Below are 23,016 nucleotides of genomic sequence, written 5' to 3'. Positions count from 1 at the left end.
GAGAAATGCTTGCTGATGTTTTATTTTTAGTTAGGTTCAACAGGACCCTAGAATTGGCATTGTCATTTCATTGGCCCGATTTATCTCTCTTCAGATAATTGGCTTTCTGGCGAAATCCCCATAGCATTTCCCTGTTGTGACATTGCAGAAGTACATCAAAACAATTTTACAGTAAATGACAAAACAAATATAAATAGTAGGCTATGTTCTCACCACAGCAGACATTTTGCTTTTAGAAGCTGTTCATCATTTAAAAAAAATAAGAAAGTGCATACACAAAATAAAAAAAATATTAAAAACGGGATCTAGTACTGTATCTGCCTAACCAGTTACTTAGTTGCTTTAAATGATAGATATTTAATTTTCACACAACAACCATATTTCATAGTGTCTACTATTAACTGCTTTTCTTTTAATTATTTTCTTCATGATAAATAATTTCTTTATCAATTTGTATCTATTGCTGTAAATAATACATTGATTGTAGACAGAGACTAATCTGGCATTTTTACCATTTTACATCTTACACACAGAATTTTTTTTTTTCTGTTATTCAGTTTACTAAGCTCTCACCAGCAGGTGGTGTCAAGGTGATACATTTCAATTTGTTTTGGAGTTTGCACTGTAAATTATGGCATTATTCTCTTAAAATGTGCATACTACTTTTGAATCTATAACTCTGTGTTTTTCTTTTTGTAGAGTCCTGCAGCTCCACCTGTAGTTGATAACATGACCCCTGAAGAGGTAGAGTGATGAACTGATTTATTTCCACTGCAGTTCATACAGACAGACATAAGCACACAATCCAGAGCGTTCTGTTGTCAATCACTCGCAGTGACTTCATGATCCTGATTATGTTGTATTTGGGGTGTTCAGATCAAAGCCTGGGAAGAGAAAGAGCTGGATAAGCCGATTGGCATTGATCAGATCCGTGTTGACCCGTCACCTTTTCAGCTGGTGGAAAGAACATCTTTGCATAAGGTAATCCACAATCAGATTAACGTCACATATGAAAATACTGTGTGTTATATTGAGGATTTATGTCTTCCAAAAAGAATCATGAATTAGTCTTTTGTATTTATTATTATCTCTATCTGAATGTCAGTCCAAAGCTATTACTATTCTATCCTCTGCGGGAAATATCTTTTTTGAATAATAATAATAATAATAATAATAATAATAATAATAATAATAATAATAATAATAATAATAATAATAATAATAATAATTATATATAGCTAATTTTATATATTTTTTCCTTTTTATTTATTGTTAGCTACATATTCCTTTTTAGTCAAATTTGATCTAACAGTTAAAGGTGCAGTAGATGATTGTCTTCAGAAACATTTTTGAAGAATGTTAAAAATCTCTTCACATTTCAATAGTACAGACTAAAGTAAATGATCTAAATGTATTTATATGTATTTTTATAATATGGGTACACTGTTAACCCTTACTGTAGATTATGCAGTAAATAACAGTAAAATAGCCAGTGTTTAGTTGTAATAAAAGGAAACAGTATTTTACTGTAAAAGGAGCAGGATTTGTATGAAATTCTGTAGTACAAAGAATAAATTACAGTAATTTACTCTATGTACCATTACAGATATTTACTGTGATAATAAATGGTAAATTACTGTTCAACCATTACTGCCCTATCTACTCTCATGCTTTATGTTGCTATTTTATATTTATTTTATCTCTGTGTTTTCTTTGGTTCCTTTTATGTTTTTAACATTGAGTATCAGGAGTCAACCAATGCCACAAAAATATTCACACAGAGCAAAGAAATTGTCACAATAATTTTTATAACTTTGTTTACTTTTTCTATAATTAATCTAATTTAATTGCCTAGTTTGACCTATAGTTAAGATTTTAAATTGCACTTTCAACAGAATATTAGTATTTTGCTAAATAACTAGTAAAAATGTGTTATTAAAAAAATATATATATATCTTAAACAACACGCACATACATTTTTGCAGAGACTCAATGAATTTGTCTGGAAAACTGGCAAGTAAAAGTGCCATTAACAGTATAAAGGCTTTCCTAAATAAATGTATAAATCATGATCTTTGTTGTGTTTTTTATTATTTTTTACTACAGATTTGGAACGACATAAGAATCAGATTATTTATTTATTTATTTTTTTCTATGGATGAAGTTTATATTATTGTATATTTTTATTGTTTTTATTAAACGATATGTGCATAACTGTGATAAATGTAGGCAGTTGCTTTGAAAATATGCTATGTACCAGGGTTGTCAAACTCCTGGAAAGCCACAGCCTAGTAGAATTTAGTTCCAGCCCTGCTTCAACACACTACCTTTAGATTTAGTTTAATCAGGTGTGTTTAATTAGTATAACTGCACTGTTACTCTGTAGATTGTGCAGTAAATAACTGTAAAAAAAAATGATTTAGGCATCACCACACACTCCCACAGGCTGTCCGTCTTATTCTAAACACAAAGGTGTTAGAAAGAGTTTTCAGAAAATGCTGGCCCTTTAAGAGAGCCAGGTGTTTGATTTGTTTACTGCTGAATGTGCTCTATTCTCTGTCCATCAATTCAGATGTTGAGTCTGATGTGTTTTAGGCTTAAATAAGAATCTTAAATGAGTAAGTAAAATGTGTTCAAATGTTTTTGAGGGTTTCTAAAATAAGGCTGTGTTTTAAGTTATATTGTTGTTATCTTGAACTGTGTACTTGAAAGCTACATTGTTAGCTAGTTAGCCTCTCCTCGTATAACTTCTTACATTACTTTTGTTTAAGTATATGTATTTATTTTATATTGCACACTGCCATAATGTACAGATGATAACAGTTGTGTGTATCTTTCTGGCAACTAAGCCAAAATTAAATTCCATCATCTCAGTAAGATAACATGTGCACATCATCACAGGGAATCACAAAAACATGATACACATAGCCATCCACGCACAAAAGCTCCACTGTCCGGTCCCAGGTTGTGAGTTTATTGCTAAGTATTTTTCAGAGCAGTGTTTCCATCTATGAATTTATATTTGAAACAATAAAAAAGTTTGTTGTCATGAGATAATTATAACAATAAAAGATTGGATCCTTTGGTTTTTCGGTGTTGCCAACTTTATTTTTGTTTTCTATAATTATTTTAAACTTTTTGAGAATTGACACAGTTTTTAATTATTTAAAACTTTAAAATTTAAAATAATTATTTTGTTTTTTGCTGTTCAGTTTTTTTTTTTTTTTTGCATGGTCAGCATTGAGGAGAGAGTAACACATTTCACTGCAGCAGTTTGTGTGTGTGTGCGTGTTTATTGGATATGTGATTGTGATAAATGTTAGCAGTTGCTTTAAAAGTATGCTATATACCAGGGGTGCTTAATCCTGTTCCTGGAGATCTACCTTTCTGCAGATTTCAGTTGCTATCCATATCAAACACACCTAAACCAATTAATTAGGACCTGAACACCACGTGATAATTACAGGCAGGTGTGTTTGATATGGGTAGCAACTGAAATCTGCAGGAACGTAGATCTCCAGGAACAGGATTAAGCACCCCTGCTATATACCATGGGGGTCAAACTCCAAGTTCCTGGAGAACTGCAGGACAGCAGAGTTTAGTTCCCACCCTTCTTTAACATTACCTGTAGATTTCTAACGAGCCTTAATTAGTTTTATCAGGTGTGTTTAATTAGAGTTACAGCTTAAAGTCCCGGTCACACTGCACTTTTCTCCCTTTAGACTTCCATTCATATGCATGTGAATGCTACAGACCTGGAATGCATGCTCATGAGACAAATTTTACAGTTTGCAGCATTGGAAAGTTCAAGCTTGGAGAACTCTGAACTGTGAAATCACATCATGTGATTGCTTGAGACTAATCAAAGATCAAACCATGACCTCTCTGAACAAAAATTATGGACCAGTTGCTTGCTTTTTCAATCTCTAAATATTTTGTTTAATCCCACTCCTTTTCGCAGAGCCATATGACAGAATTTTGCATGCTTAAACGTTAGTTTGACTGCAGCCTTGCTGTGCAGACCTGGGGCTCTCAGTAATATGTAAGATGATATTTATATCTGCTGATTTCTTAATTTTGGTTTACGTTTTCTGTTTTATATGTGTTTGCTGCCAAAACAATAAAATAAATTTGTCAGAATTTACAACTTAATTAATTTAAAGAATTAATAAAAGGCAAGAATACTAATTAATTTTAGTAACACCTTGACATACTATTGTGTATGCAGTATAATGCTGTGAGTTGTAACACTACAGTACAGTAATTAACTGTACACAGTTTCCAGTTAGTTACCACTACTGCTCTATTACAGTGATTAACTGGCAACACTGTTGCCAGCCACTCACTGTAATGGTTCAGTTTCAGTAATTAACTGGCAACACTGTTGCCAGTTACTTACTGTAACCAAACTTTTACAGTGAGTATAGCTGGCAACAGTGTTGCCAGTGTTCTACTGTAAAAAAGCCTGGTAAGGTCTAACAGTGTAAGACATAAAACAAAACAAAAAAGTTCATATAATTAAAAATCATCGGGCCAACAAATAACTTAATTACGACAGGTAACGCAAACTGTCTTTCAACAAATTTAAGTTTCTGCGCAGCCTGTCACGTAGATAGATATGTCACTCGTATGTTCACGTGAAGCACAGATCTACAGCTGAGTAAGTGACATCATGTAAACTCAGCGAGCATCAACCTGAGGTGTGTTTCAGCCACTGAAAATATCCGGCAAAAGATTCTGTTAGAACTATTTTCAAGTTCATAGAGTACCTTTTACATCATCAATAATGTAGTCAGTTTAGTAGACCTAAGCATTCGTTTAGTTGTTCATGTTTAATAGGAAATTAAAACAAGCGATATGCGAGGATCAGCGAGCACAATTGAAAATGAAAAGTAAGTAATTTATTGTCTTGTTGACATAAGTGTAATGTAAAAAGATGACAGGATATTTCTGTTTTTAGCACTCCTTTCTTTCTGATCTGATTTTTATCTAGTTGATAACAACACATAAGTAATGCTCTTCTGTCCAACCAGCTACACTGAGGTAAAGTTTGATTTATATTCGCAAATTTGTTTATTTTTGAACAGTGACAGACTGTGAGATGCTCCCATGTTAACGTTACTTTGAATATTGGGTCTGGAAAAATGACTGGAAAAAATATGGACGACGCAACAGCGTCTTTTCCCATTGAATGCTTTGAAGGCAAAACGCCTCATGACGGGCACAAACTGTCGCAAAACACTGCTGAAATTGGTGCCTGGGTATGCGCAGAAGGGGACTACCAGATGAAGCCAGAGGCGAAGCTGAGAAATAAAGCTTCGGTAACACTTTATAATAACTACACACCTTGAATCCAACCATGAATAAACGTTAGTAAGCAGGTCATAACTGCACCTACAAATGCTGTATTCTTGACTTACCACCATATTTGTAATGCACTTAATAATTGTACTTTCATACTTTGTTAATGATTTATTTTTATCACTAAATTAAGTATTGCATTATTTACAAACCATTTGTATTTAAGAGTAGTTGGTGTTTTTTAGGATAATTCAGAATGAGTAAGTAAATTATTAATAAACTATTGAAATCAACGTTTGTGATTCAGGCATATAGTAATGGTTACTATATATGTTAATAAATGCTTTATTAACTATTACTTCATGCAGTTTTGTGACCTAATCTAAAGTGAGGACTATTTATGCTGTATAAATCCCTTTTAAATAATAATTCCAGGCTTGGTATCAAATAAACAATAATCTTATATCTATCTATATAAATTATATTTATCTTATATAAAAAGTAAAATTTCAATTTTTATTTTGTCAAAATACAACATAAAATTGGATAAAACAACATCAATATAATAATATAACAATATAATAAGATGCCATGGTTAAACTGTAAAGTCATTTTATTTTAGATAAGGTTGCAAAGATTTATTTTTCATTTGAAGTACAGTTTCATTTGTATATCTTCAAATGAATATAATGAATAATTTAACTGAGCCTATAATTGTCATTTATAAGGGATTTATAAAGCATGAACAGTCCTCACTTTAGATTAGGTCACAAAACTAGATGAAGTTGAGTTCATAAAGCATTTATTAACATAGAAATTAACTTTTAGTATATGCCTCAATAATAAAAAAATAAAAATGTTAATTCGAATAGTTTATTAATCATTTACTAACTCATTCTGAATGATCTTAAAAAAACGCCAACGTCCTTAAATAACTGGTTTGTAATTAATGCAATACTTAATTTAGTAATAAAAAATAAACCATTAACAAAGTATGAAAGTACAATTATTAAGCACATTATAAAGTTATATAAGTTATACATAAAGTTATAATGAGCAGTTATAAACTGCTCATTATTGTTTATTAATGTAGAGTTAATGCTCAACAGATGATGATTTCACTATTTGTTAATGCTTAATAAATGGTTCAAAGTGTGTAGTTATTATAAAGTATTAATTAATTAATTATTATAATTAATAATATATGATTTAAAAACTGTGATGTAAGCTGTTCTAATTTAATAAAAGAATACATGTTGGACTGCAGGAATTAATCTAATACACTCAAAGTTAGACTTAGCTTTGAGCACAAAAAATATTTATTTTACAATGGGTTGTCGGTATTTATTATCTTAAAAGGGGTGGAAATATCACTTGTAAAATATGAACAAAAACATATGAACAACACATATATTTTTAAAATAGCTTTTATTTTTAATTAGCGATTAACAGTTCCCAAAATATTCACACCATGAACAGCTATTTACCTTGCTGGAAAAATTGTGCGTTTAAAAGTTAAACACAGCAAGATTTCTAAATATCAACAGATATTTACACATCCCATCCCTGCACTACATAAAATACTGCTTGTCAATTTGTACAATAAACTTAGCAGTATTAATGCATCAACTGATGTCTATATGATATAGTCCTATCAGCTGCTGCAAGATCGCTTGTATATAGTTTTTCATTTTTTCCTCTGTTTTTATTTGATTTATTCCATGCCTTAATATCTGGCAAATGTGAATTTATCTTTATTTTAATGTTTAATAGGAGGTTTCAAATGATGAATAGTAAATGGTGTATATAATCAATATATAACATTTACAGTTCTATTTGTTTTAAAATATACTGCTTCTACAATATTAATATTTTATAACAGCAAATTCAGTAGACTTGTTAATTAGGTCTGCAGGGCAACCACCCAGTAACGCATTACAATAATCTAATCGAGAGGTCATAAAAGCATGGATAAGCTTTTCTGCATCAGACATTGATAGCAAATGTCGAAGTTTGGCAACATTTTTAGATTAAGAAAAAATGCTGTTTTACAGACGCTTGAAATCTGGCCTTCAAATGACAGGTTACTCTCAAATATCACCCCCACATTTTTGACTGAAGATAAGGACTAAACTAAGAATCCAAGGTTAGACATTGTTCTAGGGTTTTACGTGTGAGGTTTTTGGGTCCAATTTGCAGGACCTTAGTTTTATCTCAATTTAACTGTTGAATGACATGATCTAGTGTTAGATAAGGTTGTCTATTGTCATCAGATCGTCATCTATTTCGTGCACTTTCATGACTTAACGGGGCGTGGCTTTGGATGGCAGGGGAAGGATGTAAATTTTCAAAATGATGCTAACGTTAGCATTCTGGCAAATCACCTACTGCACCTTTATGTACTATTTTGAAGATTATTTTTTAAATCAAATGATTTTTTTATTAAGCTATTATGATTTGTTGTTGTTGATGCTGTTGTTAATTTAGTTTCATAAAAAATACACAGAAATATTTTCCTGAAATATCTGATAATAATTAAAATTATTAAAAACCTACTTCTGAAAATGAAGCTTTGCCATAACTTATTTTTTACTATGCTCAATAACAATATTTTTAGTACGCTGAAAACAAACAAACAAACAAACAAACAAGCAAACAAACAAACAAACAAACAACAAAAACATTTTACGAAATTTTGGATAAAAAGGATTCTTTCAAATAACTGAAAAATCATATGTACTCGTAGTTTTGAATGATAAAACATTTATTTTGTTTGTTTTAGACTCACACATTGTTCTCTCTACTGGGTCTCAGTCATGCATATGTAACCAGTATTGGTAAACTGGTTGGGGTGGTCGCACTAAAGGAGGTAAGGATTTAAAGATCGTCTCTCCCAATTTACCAGACAAAATATATGGCTATATTTGAAGTAAATCATTTGACTTTATTCACTTTCATTCCCAGCTCCAGAAAGCAATCGAAGGTTCAACACGCAGCGGTGTGCGACTGCGTCCCCCTTTGGCCAGTTTCAGAGATGCAAGACGAAAAACAAAAAAACCTTCTCATTCCCCTTCTATCCCATCCTCTCCCACACAGGACATAGAGTTATGGAGTGAGGCAGTTAGAAGAGAAAGTAAAGAGGAGTCTGCTGGCAGTTGTATTCAGACAGTTGAGAAAGAGTGTGAGAGCAGCAGAAATATAGTGAGCACCTCTGAGGAGCAGCTGCCTTCCTCTTCTACAGTCCCTCTCTCCTCACTTCATTCTGTGCCTGGAGGAGAGGGCGATGCTGAAAAAGAGAGAGATGAGGAGCCGTTATAGATCTTTTGTCCATAATATTTTCATATTATGCTGCACCATCAGACTTTCTGACTGATTCTCAACTGTCTGGACTGGAATTTATTAATTCTCTTTTTTCTAAATGTTTTTATTCAGTTATTTTTCTCTTTTTTCTCTCTCTCTTTATTCGTACAAACTGTATGGACGGTCGTTTGACACATCACACTAAATGTCTTCCCTATGTTTGCCAATTTGTCACCTTACCTTTGCGACTGTACATGATCTGAGCTTTAAAAACATTTTGTCTTTGTGTTGGCTGTAGTCAGGTTTATTCAACAATACTAAATGTTTTATTTCATCTTGCAGATTTTAGGTTGCGTAATTTTAAAAAATTTTTTGTGTAAAATTTCTAATTAATTTTCTAGGTTCTGTACAAGTTCGGTTTAATCTTGTTATATTGTTGACTTAAAATATTAACCTTTAGCCAGTATTGGGCATGTTACTTTAAAAAGTAATTATATATAGCTACTCGTTAATAATTAAATTACCACATTATAAAAGTAAATAATTACTTGAGAAAAAAACTGTCGTGTTATGTGTATGGCAAAAAAAAATTTGGATGCCCCCTATAGTATACATGTTAAAGGAAAAGAAATAATAAATTTAATGGAATAAATTATTAGAATATGTTGCACACTATTTTGTACTATGATAATGTTAATGTGGGACAATGTGAAAGACACCAATCAAATATTTTATTTCAAAAATTTTAATATCAATATTTTATTATACATGCTATCGTTTCTTTAGTGGAACAGCAGCACATAATAGATGCTTTAAAAATTTTAATATTACACAGTTTGAAACTTTGTAAAAGTTGAAAAAGTTACTAAGAGAGTCTGTGTTATGCCAACATGTATAGAGAGATGTAGTTATAGTGCTCAGCATAACTAAGTACAGCCCATTTTGTAAATAAATACTTGTATCCATTTCTGAGTGAATATAGGTAATGCATTTCGGTGCATTTAAGCAAAACAGATTTATTAAACAGAAATATTTAATAAAAATTTTTTTTAGTCACCAAGCATATTTAAAAAAATGGAAAGATAATACAATTAAATTCAAGTAAAATGTTGCAAAAAATATATTACAAACTAATAAACTTCAACTAAATTTTCCTCTTTTTTTTTGGAATCTTTTGATTTTTCCTATATTTTAAACTTGTATTTAATATTGTTCTATAACATATACTTTTGGGTGTATTAGTTTTTGGACCGTTATCATACGTTATTTTGCTAGACAAGCTCCAGATTTGGCTTCAATACTGACTAATCTAATTATATATATATATATATATATATATATATATATATATATATATATATATATATATATATATATATATATATATATATATATATATATATATATATATATATGTACTATATATATATATATATATATATATATATATATATATATATATATATATATATATATATATATAAATATATTTATATATATATATATATATATATATATATATATATATATATATATATATATATATATATATATAAATGCACTTATATATGATTGTATGTCTTCCTATTAAAAATATGAATTTGAAAAATAAAATTTGTGAGGGGTGTACTTATATATGCTGAGCACTGCAGAATGAAAATTAATAGATGCGACTTAGTTAAAACATTAGCTTTTATTTTTGAAGTAACAATAAAAAAAAGTATATAGAGTTGAAGCAAAATTATGAAATTTCACAGGAGGGGCATTTCTAATATCCAATGTTTGTGCCATGATGACAGTACATGATATTTTACCGCTTATTTTTCCAAATACTATTCACCTTAATGGGCAGTTTAAATGCTTAACTAGGCAAGTTAACTAGCCAAGTTAATGGCCAGCAGTGGCTTGTTCAGTAGCCAACCAGGAAAAAAAATTCTAAGTGAGCTAGTAATGTTGACCTCAAAAACCATATAAGAAAATAAATAAATAAATAAATAAATAAAAATAATTTTCATTCCAAATAAACTACAAGATATAAATACAGTATAATAGAAAATACTGTGAAAATGACTTTGCTCTGTTTAACATTTATTTAATTTACAAACACTGTTCAAATGTTTGAAAAATAATTACATAGTGACGAGAGGGCTGACATTTTTGCTTTGAACTGGTGATTGGTGTGTGTGTGTGTGTGTGTGTGTGTGTGTGGTTGTGATTAGTAATCCCCCTTTGATTTTTTATTCTTTTTTTTTTATTTTTTGAAATATTCCCCAAATTATGTTTAACAGAGCAAGGACATTTTCACAGCATGTCTGATAATATTTTTTTAACTAGAATAAAAGCAGTTTTTAATTTTTTTAAAACCAATTTTAAAGTCAAAATTATTAGCCCCTTTTAAGCTATATGTTTTTTTGATAGTCTACAGAACAAACCATCATTAAACAATAAGTTGCCTAATAACCCTAACCTGCCTAGTTAACCTAACTAACTTAGTTAAGCCTTTAAATGTCACTTTAAGCTGAATTGAAGTGTCTTGAAAACTATCTTGTCAAACATTATTTACTGTCATCATGGCAAAGATTTTAAAACTTAGTTATTAGAAATTAGTTATTAAAATTATTATGTTTAGAAATGTTGAAAAAAATCTCTCTGTTAAACAGAAAACTGGGAAAGAAATAAACAGGGGGGCTAATAATAATAATATAAAATTAATAATTAATTGTGTTAGACGATAATCTGTTAATTAACACACACACACACACACACACACACACACACACACACATCATATTGTATATAGTGAAAGAGACCATGTCTATTTATTTTTACTCCTTTTCTAATAATTCCCATTGTATTTGACACAATAGTACAGATTTCTTTCTGAAGAATTAAATTATTGTTTGTTGTTTGATCTTGTGTTGAATCTGGGGTAACTTTGATCACTAGTCGTTTTCATGAAATCAGTGTTTACTAATTTAAGCTTCAACTCTTACTTTATCACCAAATCTTTGTTTGATTGTTGAATTATTGATTCATGTTAAATAAAATTGTTTTTGTCTTTAATTGTATTTTGACGTTCTCAACTGCAGTCTTAAAATACACAAAGTGCACTACAATGCTGTGTTTGCTTCGTTTATTTGTTCTTTATTATTATTTCTGGGAAAAATAAAGGAATAGCAGTATTCTTGTTTGTCAGGGAGGTGTTTTGTTCGTGCAGGTAAAAGAGGGAGATGGCTGAGAGATAGACAATTTGGTGGAGGAAGATGAAGAGCACATTGGAAGAACCACCTTAAAACCACCAGTAAAGCATGCATAGATATATTTATCACAGAGCATTTCTTATAGCACACCTCTTACGGCTCATTCAGTTTATATGAATGGATTTATATCTGTATAGCTTGATGAAACCACGAATTTCCTCATGACATTGTTTCTTGTCCAAAATCTTACTGTTTCTGTGTATGATTCTTCCACCAAGAGGACAACACAGGGTTTGAGTAATAGACAGATAACATACAAAGGGAAAGAGAGGAGGTGAGAAAGACAAGTACACTAGTTCACAGGGAAAAGGAGAGAGGTAGAACAAAGGTTACAGCATCATGCCAATAGACAGTTTTGTTGTGAAAGATGGCAGTATAGAAATAAAAAAGAAATCCATTATTCTGTAACAACTACATCCAAGGATATACATTTGGCTTTTTGTTATTATTTATTCATTCGTATATTCCTTATCTTACATTAAAAAATAAAAATAAAAATAAAAAAACGGTTAAAGAGGACATGACATCGCTCTTTTGGTTGCAATAGTATAACCTGGATTTGCAAGAATGCCATGTCAGATTTATATGGTTGAACTTTTTGAGGCATTTGTAGAAAGTTGAAAATATGATGGTGGGATTACAGTTATCACAGAAACAAAAAGGTAAATAATTACTTTAAAATGATATAATTACCTACAGTCTGTTATTTTGTGATCATTAAAATCTAACTGAATCTTTAGCCTGTGTGATTTTGAAATAGTTTATCATACTGAGGGAACATTTCATATAAACTTATAATCTTTTATCATCATTTAAAATGGCTTCCATATGTTCCAAATCTGTATAAACAAATGAATGAAATTAAAAATTAAGTACTAACTTCAATAGGAAAAGATACTATGGAAGTCAATTGTTAGGGAATCTTGTTTGGATACAAAACATATTCTTTTGTATATAGCAGCAGAAGTAATTCAAAAACAAGTGGAAGGATATTTCTTTGTGTGTGTAACCTGGCCCTTTAAGATATCTAAGAATGAATCAGTATTCAATATTCAGGTGAATTACCCCTTTAATATTATTCCCAATCATCATAGAAAATGCCAACAACATTATTAGGCTACAGTAAAGCTTTTGAAGCTTTTTTAAATAAAACTCAAACAAGAATTTGGTCTGCAATGAGCTGCTAATGCCACCAAACCCGACATAAAAACTAAAGTTACAAGTTGTCATCGTGAACTTGCTTATTGGTAAGCTTGCTTGAGCATAACATATTACTGTAAGGAGATGGAAATGTCTAACTATCATTTTTGATACCAAAAGTTTTAAGAAAAAGCTTTATTAATTATACACTATATATCATTTTATGCATTAGCAAATAGTACAATCATCATTTGTTAAGCACTAACTTTACATTATAAGACATTAGTACACTGTAAAACCCAACAGTCAACTTTATCAAATGAATTGAGTGTAGTTACCTCAAAAGATAATTCTACTCATTTGAAAAGAGTTGTGAACTCGGCGTTGAAGGTATTGAGTTTATAAAATACCTCATTACTTCAACTTAAATTTAGTAAGTTCACAGTACAGTATTTTTTAAACTCAAATGGTTTGTAGCAATCAGTTTCCTCAAATGGTTTGAGTTGCCTTAACTTATTGTGTTTTACAGTACTCAGTTGCTTTAAGTTCTCTTCATTTATTGTATTTTACTGTGCTCAAATTGCGTATTTACTCAATATACTCAGTGTGTAGTTTACTCTGAATATTTACTCAAATGGATTAAGTTAACAATACTCATTAGGATTAGCTTTTGAACACAAATGGTTTGTTGCAATCGGTTTCCTTAAATGGTTTAAGTTACCTTAACTTTTGGGGTTTTACAGTGTATAAATACAGCTATAAATTCTTAACATATTCACATTGTATTTATACTAATAAATGTAGACTTAATGTCCTATAATGTAGACTTAAGCCCCAGTCAGATCACATGAATTTGTCATGATTTCGGGATGATTTCCTTGATGTAGGGTGTCGTGGGGATTCGTAAACAATAAAATGGGCGTTGTGACACAAGATTCAATCGTTTATTATCATGTAATATGGCATAGTTCATGACAACCGATACTATGTCTGCGACACCTCAAAACACCATTGCAGATAGTCAAGCATGTTTAATTTTTTCCTCATTCTTCATAACGAGTTCTGTCACGTGGATGACATGGGGTGACATAATCAGTCATTGGTTATGCAAACTTTAACTACCTTTTATAAAATATTGAGTTGTTTTAAGCAGTTTTATCTGATAGATTGGCACAACCATCTTCACTCTCACAACTAGTTTCTGAGTTCTCTCAGCCTTTTAACAAAATTTTCTCTTCCAAGGTAATCTGGGAACATGTTCAGTGCTGCAAATAAATCGCAAAGGCATTTCCTGCTTATTCAAATTTGTTATTAGGGAAATCAATTTCTCAGAATCTGTGACTATTTCACTTTATTTTTATTTAGGCTAGATTATTATTTTATTTAACAAATCAACACAATTTCACTGCAATTAGTGTTTTGGCGTTTATAGAGGACTTGTTTGGAAGTCAAAAAGTTTCCTCAAATGTTATGAGTTATTCTTGTTTTTAAATTACAAAAGATACATTAAAATTAAGTTAAAAAATATAGCTAACGAAAAAGTCTTTTTTTCCAAGAAAAATATACGTTTGTTTTTGCCCCTCCTCTACTCAACTATACGGGTGGATCATTTGCTCTGAGGAAAATACAGTTTTAATAAATGCTTCACTGTGATTGTTTCACAAATCTCTGTCATATATTTGATAATTTTTTTAAATATGTCATTATTTTAAAGATTATGTCTTGAGCATCTAATTTTTCTTTGCTGCTGCTTATGTGCTATCATTTTATCTGTCTCACTCGCGGCAAGTTCAGGTAAGAGAGTGTTTAACAAGAAACCCATAGTAGGAAAATATACATTTAGATTTCAAAGAAAATATCTTTATATTAAAAAGGAATCGTAAGTTTGATCCTATACATGTCATAAGGAATGTCTTTAAATAATGAAGTTATTAGTTGTATGCAAGCATCAGTGTTTATTGAGATTTAAATAAGATTGAAAAAAAAATCTATCAAAATCAAATCAATTGAGATAAGAAATATTGTTATAGCAACACTTGTGGCTGCTTTGAGAAATAAAGCACATCGTAGACGTCACAGGATGACTGACTGTGAAGAAACAAGTAGTCTGGCTCATTTGTTAACCATGACAATTCAAGATTTCATCAAGAAAAAAACATAGCATAATCTGATATAGTCTTTCGTACCAGACAATAAAAATCATGTGATCTGACCTGAGCTTTAGTGCTTAACAAATGATGAATGAACTATTTTCTATTGCTTAAATGATTTATAATCTCCAGTTAGTATAAACATGTTTCAGAAAAACCTGAAGAAAATGGATAACAATATGTGATGTGTTTTAGCAAACCAGAGTGATACAATTACAACCAATGATGCATTTATCTCAGAATAACAAATGTATATCATACAGGTTGCAAAGTTAAATCCCTCCCCTATATAGCCTAATTCTTCAATAAATAAATGGGCACATATTATTTCAACGTGAGCAGCTTTTGGAGGTCAAAAGTGTTAACATAATGTAAGACCACAATGAAGTAGCACTTGTGCTGTAGTTCCATGGTTGGCTACATGTAATTATAATGTCAGTTTTAGTGATGTTATATACAATATAACATGTATGATGCAGTACTCAAAAATTAGTTAGACCTTCCTCAGGAGCCTCGCAGTAAAATAATATGCACCTCAACATATAGAGGAGGGAGTACACACAATTCTGTAGAAAAATAAACATTGTCCCAACATTGCATAAACAATCGATCAATAAATAAATTCATTCAAGTCAACATACTTCATATAGCTATTAATGCTATTGCCTCTCACCACCAAGCTGGTATCACACACAATCTGTGTACAACACCCAAAGCTGTATACTGTTGTAATTAACGGTAGACAGTGTTTTCCTTTATCCCTGTTTTTTTTTAATCCTTGGAGATTCATGCATGACATCACAATGCAGAATGTTGTAGCTTTTCTTTCTGAACCAAACTAATCCTACTTTGGGGTGCATATGCTTCATGTCTGTTTACATACAAACACACAGTCAATGCACAGTTTGTAATGTCATGGTAACTGTAATAATCAGTACCCATGACGAGCAGGAAGACGCCTGTGCAGTTCAAAATTCCAAATGGCCTGAGTTGTTCATGAGGTCACTTTACTCAAAGTCCATTTCCCTTCTCACTCTGCAGAGACATATTTCCTTGATAACGTTTATTTACAGTATATGCATCCAGGTCTTGTTGTATTCTCGCCTTGATATTTAGTGAAAAAAAAAAGTAGGATGAAATACATTTTTTAACAAAATTTCCGACATGCTTTATTATAAAAATCATCAAAAACTGGTCCTGCAAATGTAAATAAAACAGAGTACGAGCTGCCATGAGGGTTGTTTTGGCAAAAAATTGTTCTTCTGTTTTTAATTTAAGGTTATAAGTCATTTCCTATCAGTTTTTCTCATCTCAGTTGTGTGTTTTTTTTTAAAGAGGACAAAAGCTAATAATTTGATCTGAGTTCATTTAATCTAGATATTCCAAAACTGCAAATCTAGATATTTTAAAGTTGAGGTTTAATTTAACCAAAGTGAACAAAATTGTCAAAGTGATTAAATGAAATAGTCAAATTTGTAACTGAAGCTCTGCAAGTACAGTGCGAATTGTGACTTTTTGTCCCATAAAATATTAAATCTAAAAGGCATCTGTACTCCTTTCACCAACCAATGCAAGTGCAACATTTTAATATTATTACTTATTTTTCTGTCCTTTAAGCAGCCGGTCAAATCACTAAACACAGAGTGCTCACAGAGTCAGTCTCAGCTCAGAAAGGTCCAGTGCAAATATCTATACAGTGGGACTCCACAGTACACTGACAAACATCATGCATGCCAAATGACACACAGAAAAGGAAGCACACTATATTACAATCCATTATTAAATGTTTTTTGTATGTGCATTATTGAAATTGATTTTCATTACTGAGAGCAAAGAATAAATAAATTCAATACAATCAGTACATGTCACTTGTGACCAGCTTGTGACTGCTTGTAAAAATACATAAACATAAATGACAAATAAAATAGAAAAATACTAAAAACATGAAAAATTTTAGTGTTTGTTTGTTTGTTTAAATGAGTTGAAAATTTTAAATTGATTAAAATTAATACTTTTATTCAGCAAGGTTGAATTATATTGATAAAAAATGTTTATTGCAAATAAATTGTGTTCTTTTAAACACTTTAGAAATGTGTCATTGTTGCTTAACAACTTGACTTGCAACTTTTTAAGATTTTTGAAGGATAATTTGACACTGAAGCCTTTAAAACATCTGCTGAATATTTAGCTTTAATTAATACACTTTAAAACAAATCCGGAATTTCACAGTTTATTTCCGGCAGCTAGGGTGCCAGAACATAAAATAACAGGCGTTAAATTATAGAAATCTACCGTAAAATAATGAACATTAAATTATAGAAGTTTTCTCAAGTTTAAATTTTTGGTAAATTTCTGTAATTCAACACGGTTATTTTACCGTAAATTTCTGTAATTTAACAGATGTTATTTTATGTTTTTTTATTATTTTAATAGATTTTTTTTACAGTGTAGAACAAAAATGTCTGTGCAACTAATTTATTTCAAAAACATTGAAAACTTCATTATGCTCCAAAACTTTGTATGGTACAAGTACACTGCTCAAAAAATAAAGGAAGACTTTCTAATCAAAGGATAGCTTGAAGTCAGACTTTTGGGATATTGATCAGGGGTGCGTTTCCCAAACAACGACATAACTCATGGCTGAACTATTATAGTACGATGCAACGATTGGGAAAAGAAAAAATATAGTGAGAAGTTTTTCCCAAAACCATAGTTGCTCTGTTGCAGATAAATTGTTTAAACAATGTTAGTTATAATGTAAAACGTCTATAATGACACTCTAAATGTGGTAGAGGATCAACTTAATAGAAAAACCCCATAGTTTTGTGCAAGTTACTGTATATTGTTTTATATGCACACGCATTAAAAAACAAAAACAAAAAAGTAGTATTTTTAAAAACATGCACTCGTTTTCATTCCATATTCTATTTTAAAACATCAAACCACTTAGCTAATCTCATATATAAACTGTTAATGGATGTAATTTACAGTAGGCTATTTACTAAGAAAAAAATCCTATTTAATAATAACAACAGTAATCATTATTATTAATATTATTTTTATTATTATTATGTAGGAAATTGTTTATTTATTCTTTTTTTTTTTTTTTGAGCTCGCCGATTTAGTGTGGGCATAGAGCCTTGGCTGTGTCCAAAATGGCATACATGTTTTTAAAGTGCACTGCGAAGTGAACACAATCGTCAATACAAAGATCAGTAAAACTGAACTGTACAAAAAATACTATCATAGCAAATTTTACTTTGTAAAAAAAAACTTTAGTTTTTTTTTGTAAACTAAAAAACTAATCAATGTTTTAATGTTGGAACGTTCGAAAGGAATTGGGTATAGGGGGATAACTCGCAATAGAATGCAGCCAGAAACTATGCTTCTAACTGCAGCTCTAGAGGTGTAGTTGCAAGCGTACATGTTTGCGACTGTTTGCGAATTTCTGTCGGAATGATAGATTTGGCAAATGCCAAATCAACTAACTATGTTTATAACGATGGAACTTGTGACCTTAGTTGCTTAACGATGGTTTTTAGAAATGCACTACTGGTCAGTTAAATAGCAGAAGTAAATGGAAATAGGGTGGAAGCAGAGTGAAGTTTGAAAAACAACAAGACAACTTGGGATGGCTTTTACAGGAGTGGTTTTACACCGACTTGCACTGCTGTTTTTAACTAGTTTTGCGTTGGGCAAAATACCTGTTATCAGTACATGGACCCTGCCAAAGCTGCATAGGGAGTCCAACTCATCCTGGGATAAAAAATATCTATGGTGGAACACTTCTACAGGCTATGGCCCCTGACTGCCATTAGGTTTGGGGATGAAATCCTTGAACCACTTGTCAGATCCTGTGCTCCTGCAGTGGGTCCATGTGCACAACATTCATTCTTTCATTTATTCCTTTTCGGCTTAGTCCCTTTATTCATCAGGGGTCGCCACAGAGGAATGAACCGCCAACTTATCCAGCATACATTTTTACACAGCAGATGCCCTTCTAGCTGCAACCCAACACTGGGAAACACCCATGCACTCCTGCATTCACACACACACTACGGCCAATTTAGGTTACCCAATTCACCTATACTGCATGTCTTGGACTGTGGGGGAAACCGGAGCACCCGCAGGTAAGCCACGCGAACACGGGAGAACATGCAAACTCCACACAGAAATGCCAACTGACCCAGTCGGGGCTTGAACCAGCAGCCTTCTTGCTGTGAGGTGATCGTGTTACCCACTGTGCCACCATGACGCACACGTGCACAACATTGACTGGCTAAACATGGCAACAGCATTCAGGCAGTTGGCGGAGGATGAAGGATCTGATACCATTTAATTGCCCCAACACTCATTTGTCCTAAATCCAATAGAACACCTCTGAAATATTTTTGTTTTGGTCCATCAAATGCCACTAGGTTGCACCTTAGATGGCACAGGAGCCCAGGGGTGTCCTGGTTCACCATACCACCATTGCCTCATTAGGATACCCTGATGTTGTCAGTCATTTATACAATTCATACAAACTACTGAGAAACAGTCAAATTTCAACAAAATACCCTAGCCTGCCCCAGCATTTTGCGGTTTGATCTTATTGTATTTTTTTTTATTTAGCCCTTTGTATGTTTATAATTTATTTTTCAAACAACGGGGCATCTTTCCTTTTGATCTAAATCAGTATAAATATTCAGCCTAATATTTCCCCCCATTGAGATAGGATGTGTTTTCAAAGTGTCCATTTAATTTTTTTGAGCAGTGCATTTGCTAGTCTAAGCCTACGAGGATTTGACGTTTTAATAAAATAAAAAAAGAAGAAGGAGAAGAAAAAAAAAACCCTATAGATTCTGTACCGGTTTGTTCCAAATTAATGATATTATGTTTATCAGCATAGAAGCTTTGCGCCTGTTTCTTTTAATAGCATAAAAAACGCAAATGAAAATAGAAAATAAACAAGTGATTTTTGTTGTAAAATAACTATTATGGCATGTTTTATCTGGTATGGTCTGTGTGGAATCTATATTCTAAAAGGGCATGGGCTAAAAAAGTGTGACTTTCTTTTTTACAATTACATATTTACCTTTTTGTTGTTTAAAACTAAATAATTGTATTATTATCATCAATATGGTTTATTAACTATAAGTTAACACCTTTATTTTAAATAACGAGTGCCACCACTCTATGTAAAAGCATGCACATATTTAACCAAATGTTTTTTACTGTATATTCATTTTCCTGAATTACATACCGACATCTCTTATCGCTCCATTCAAACTTGAGTGAGACTTTCCTCATTTCTCTTCTTTCCCAGTCAAAAACCTCCATTCTGTCTTCATTTTTCAGACATCCACATAATAAGGCCTAAAAAATCATGTTCACACAAGTGCATTAACTTTCAGCTCTGATTTTCCATTTTGGGTCACTTGAATTCCATAACAATGGTGTTTGATTCCTGAAAAAAAGAAGTTTATATTGTTTTGTTATGCTGATTGAAATGTCTTTTAAAAGCAGCTCAAGTCTCTTGCCGGTCACTCAGTTGGTTGCCTTTGTGTCTGTGGGTGAAGATTCTGATTCTTCCTTTTCTTCAAGCTCTTCTATTACTGATGGTGAGACATCAGACGTCTTTCTCTCAGTGATAAATTCACCAGAGGATTGACCTGGACTGCTTCCTCCTGCTGAGGTCACTTCCTCTTTCTGAGCCACTGGAGATGGAATTAGTGTCACTGCTTCTGGTTCCATACATAGCGTAACCTCTTCCACCTGAAAAAGAGGATGGACATTAGTCTGTATCTGTATATGCATAAAGGTGTCTAGTGTGTAATATGTAACTTATGTGCTACCAGTAACACCAGTGATGTACAAAACCTCTAGAAGGTATAGATACGCTGATAAACACTTTACTACATTGTAAAACCCAAAAAGTTAAGGTAACTCAAACCATTTGAGGAAACCGAATGCAACAAACCGTTTAAGTTTAAAAAATAATCCTAATGAGTACTGTAAAGTTAATCCATTTGAGTAAACAAAGCTATATGAGCACAGTAAAACCCTATAAATAAGAGAACTCAAACCAACTGAGTATTGTAAAACCCAATAAGTTAAGGTAACTCAAACCATTTCAGCAAAGCAAATGCTACAAATAATTTAAAATAAAAAATCTAATATGAGCACTGTGAACTTACTCCATTTAAGTTAAAGTAATGAGGTATTTACTGTAGTTAACTCATTACCTTCAACACTCAGTTGAAAACTCTTTGCAAATGAGTAGAATTAACTTCCAGTAAATTTTGAGTTAACTACACTCATTTTATTTGATAAAATTGACTGTTGGGTTTTACGTTGTCTAAAATTACTGACATCATATAGTACAGTATCAACCATACACTGTAGCCTACTAGTACATATACACAAACACACCTCAACACCACAGCATCAGTAACATCAGCTTCAATGCTATGTTCACACCAGATTCAGAATGTATGGATAAATCGCAATATTTGTGCGTAAAGTTGAGTTAACTCGCTTCATTCGCACGTCAAATCTGCTTCATTTGCATATCAAATTCACTGAGCAACAGACGTGGATTTGCATGATGGGCAGGGCTTCAGTCTGCCCGGTGGCTCTAGCTTCGTTGCTAAGTGGCTAACATGGATTTTATTGAGAAAATAACAGTGTTTATGTGCTTTATGAAAGCTGATGAACAACGTCGATGCGTTTGGAGCTGTGTCCACTAGATTCTTTCAGAGATGCAGCAGATCTGTGAGTTTATCAACTTCTTCAGAAACTTAACCTGGATGATGGAGGCTTTCAGCAATGCTTTTGACAGAGTTAGCCCAGTTTGATGAGCTGTTGTCGGTGTGTGTAGGAGGATTTCCCCCTGGGACACCAACAACAGGGGCTTCGTCATAATCACACCCCCACAGGAGCAAGATTCTGATTGGTTAACGTGGCGCAAATGTCCGCTGAAATTGAGATTTTCCAACTCCAACTTTAGTGCTGACATTTTGACTATTTTTGCTTAGCATCATAAGCGTGTGGTGGTGTTGAAAACTGGGGTGGGGCAAAGTTTAGACCATAACAATGTACTATTTGTGTTTCTTTGTACAATGTACAATGTGTTTTTTATATCTAAAATGTTGTATTGAATGGCAAGTCAATAGATGTAGATGGTGATATCACATTGTAAAGAAACATCTCTTGACCTGTATTTTGCCGTTGTTGGTTTGGTTAGGAAGTATTTGCATATATCTATAAACTGCATGAATTAAAGTCCAGATTTTGAATCTAATATTTACAGTGTATATTTAACCTGAACATTTTACTTTTAAGACGCTGTTTAAAATATTCATAGTTACTGATTAACAGGTAACAGATGGTTAAAATACATTTTAAAGTATGTATGTTTCATTTGTTTGTAGACACCCCTTAATTTGGTTTCACTGCAATCTCATTCAAATAAATTTAAGAGTGGCTTAGTTGTCAGTTTGAAGCCATTACATTTTTTTCACTCACTTTAATCTCCCCATCCTGTTCGTCGTCCAGTAAAGATGAATGTTCTGTTATCACATCCTCTGTGGGGACTGTTAGATTTCCATCTACAGGCATCCCCATGTAGCCCACCGTGTCTGGCTGGTAGACCTCAGTCTGTGGTGTGCCCCACAGATCCACCAGTGGAGGATGAGTGAGGGGAGGGAGGCTGTGGATAGTGCTGTTCGGAGTAGCTTGTAAAGAATGAGTGGCACTCTGTAGTCTTTGCTCCAAGATCTGCACACAGAGACAAAAACTGCTCAAGTTTCCTTTGCAGCAGCAACCTATTTTTTCAGCTACCTGTTTTTATCACAACGTTTTTCAATTAAAAACAAATTAAT

General features: G+C 32.1%; 2 protein-coding genes across 27 annotated transcripts in view; one reads left to right on the top strand and one right to left on the bottom strand.

Annotated features, from left to right (window-relative positions):
• The window catches only part of clcn1b (chloride channel, voltage-sensitive 1b), a 66,880-nt gene extending 55,165 nt beyond the window's left edge, over positions 1-11,715 (top strand). For 2 of the 23 annotated variants that reach the window (XM_021466888.3, XM_073926003.1), the window contains exons 20-25: positions 558-590; positions 700-744; positions 877-981; positions 8,084-8,170; positions 8,266-8,796; positions 11,360-11,715. In XM_021466888.3, the coding sequence (XP_021322563.1) occupies positions 558-590; positions 700-744; positions 877-981; positions 8,084-8,170; positions 8,266-8,619 (624 nt within the window). In that variant the 3' untranslated portion in view covers positions 8,620-8,796; positions 11,360-11,715. Of the gene's footprint in view, positions 1-557; positions 591-699; positions 745-876; positions 982-8,083; positions 8,171-8,265; positions 9,281-11,329 lie in introns of all 23 variants that reach the window. The other 21 variants (XM_073926022.1, XM_073926015.1, XM_073926019.1 and 18 more) reach the window with 14 other exon arrangements.
• A 6,527-nt stretch (positions 11,716-18,242) lies between these two features.
• The window catches only part of fam131bb (family with sequence similarity 131 member Bb), a 79,703-nt gene continuing 74,929 nt past the window's right edge, over positions 18,243-23,016 (bottom strand). For all 4 annotated transcript variants that reach the window (XM_009292208.5, XM_009292209.5, XM_001919486.8 and 1 more), the window contains 2 exons: positions 22,661-22,912; positions 18,243-20,908 (listed from right to left, as the gene is read on the bottom strand). In XM_009292208.5, coding sequence (XP_009290483.1) covers positions 20,681-20,908; positions 22,661-22,912 — 480 coding nt within the window. In that variant the 3' untranslated portion in view covers positions 18,243-20,680. The remainder of the gene's footprint in view (positions 20,909-22,660; positions 22,913-23,016) is intronic.

This window comes from Danio rerio, chromosome 16, assembly GCF_049306965.1.
Source record: "Danio rerio strain Tuebingen ecotype United States chromosome 16, GRCz12tu, whole genome shotgun sequence".
Classification (NCBI taxonomy): domain Eukaryota; kingdom Metazoa; phylum Chordata; class Actinopteri; order Cypriniformes; family Danionidae; genus Danio; species Danio rerio.
This window is presented reverse-complemented; position numbering and strand designations above follow the sequence as displayed.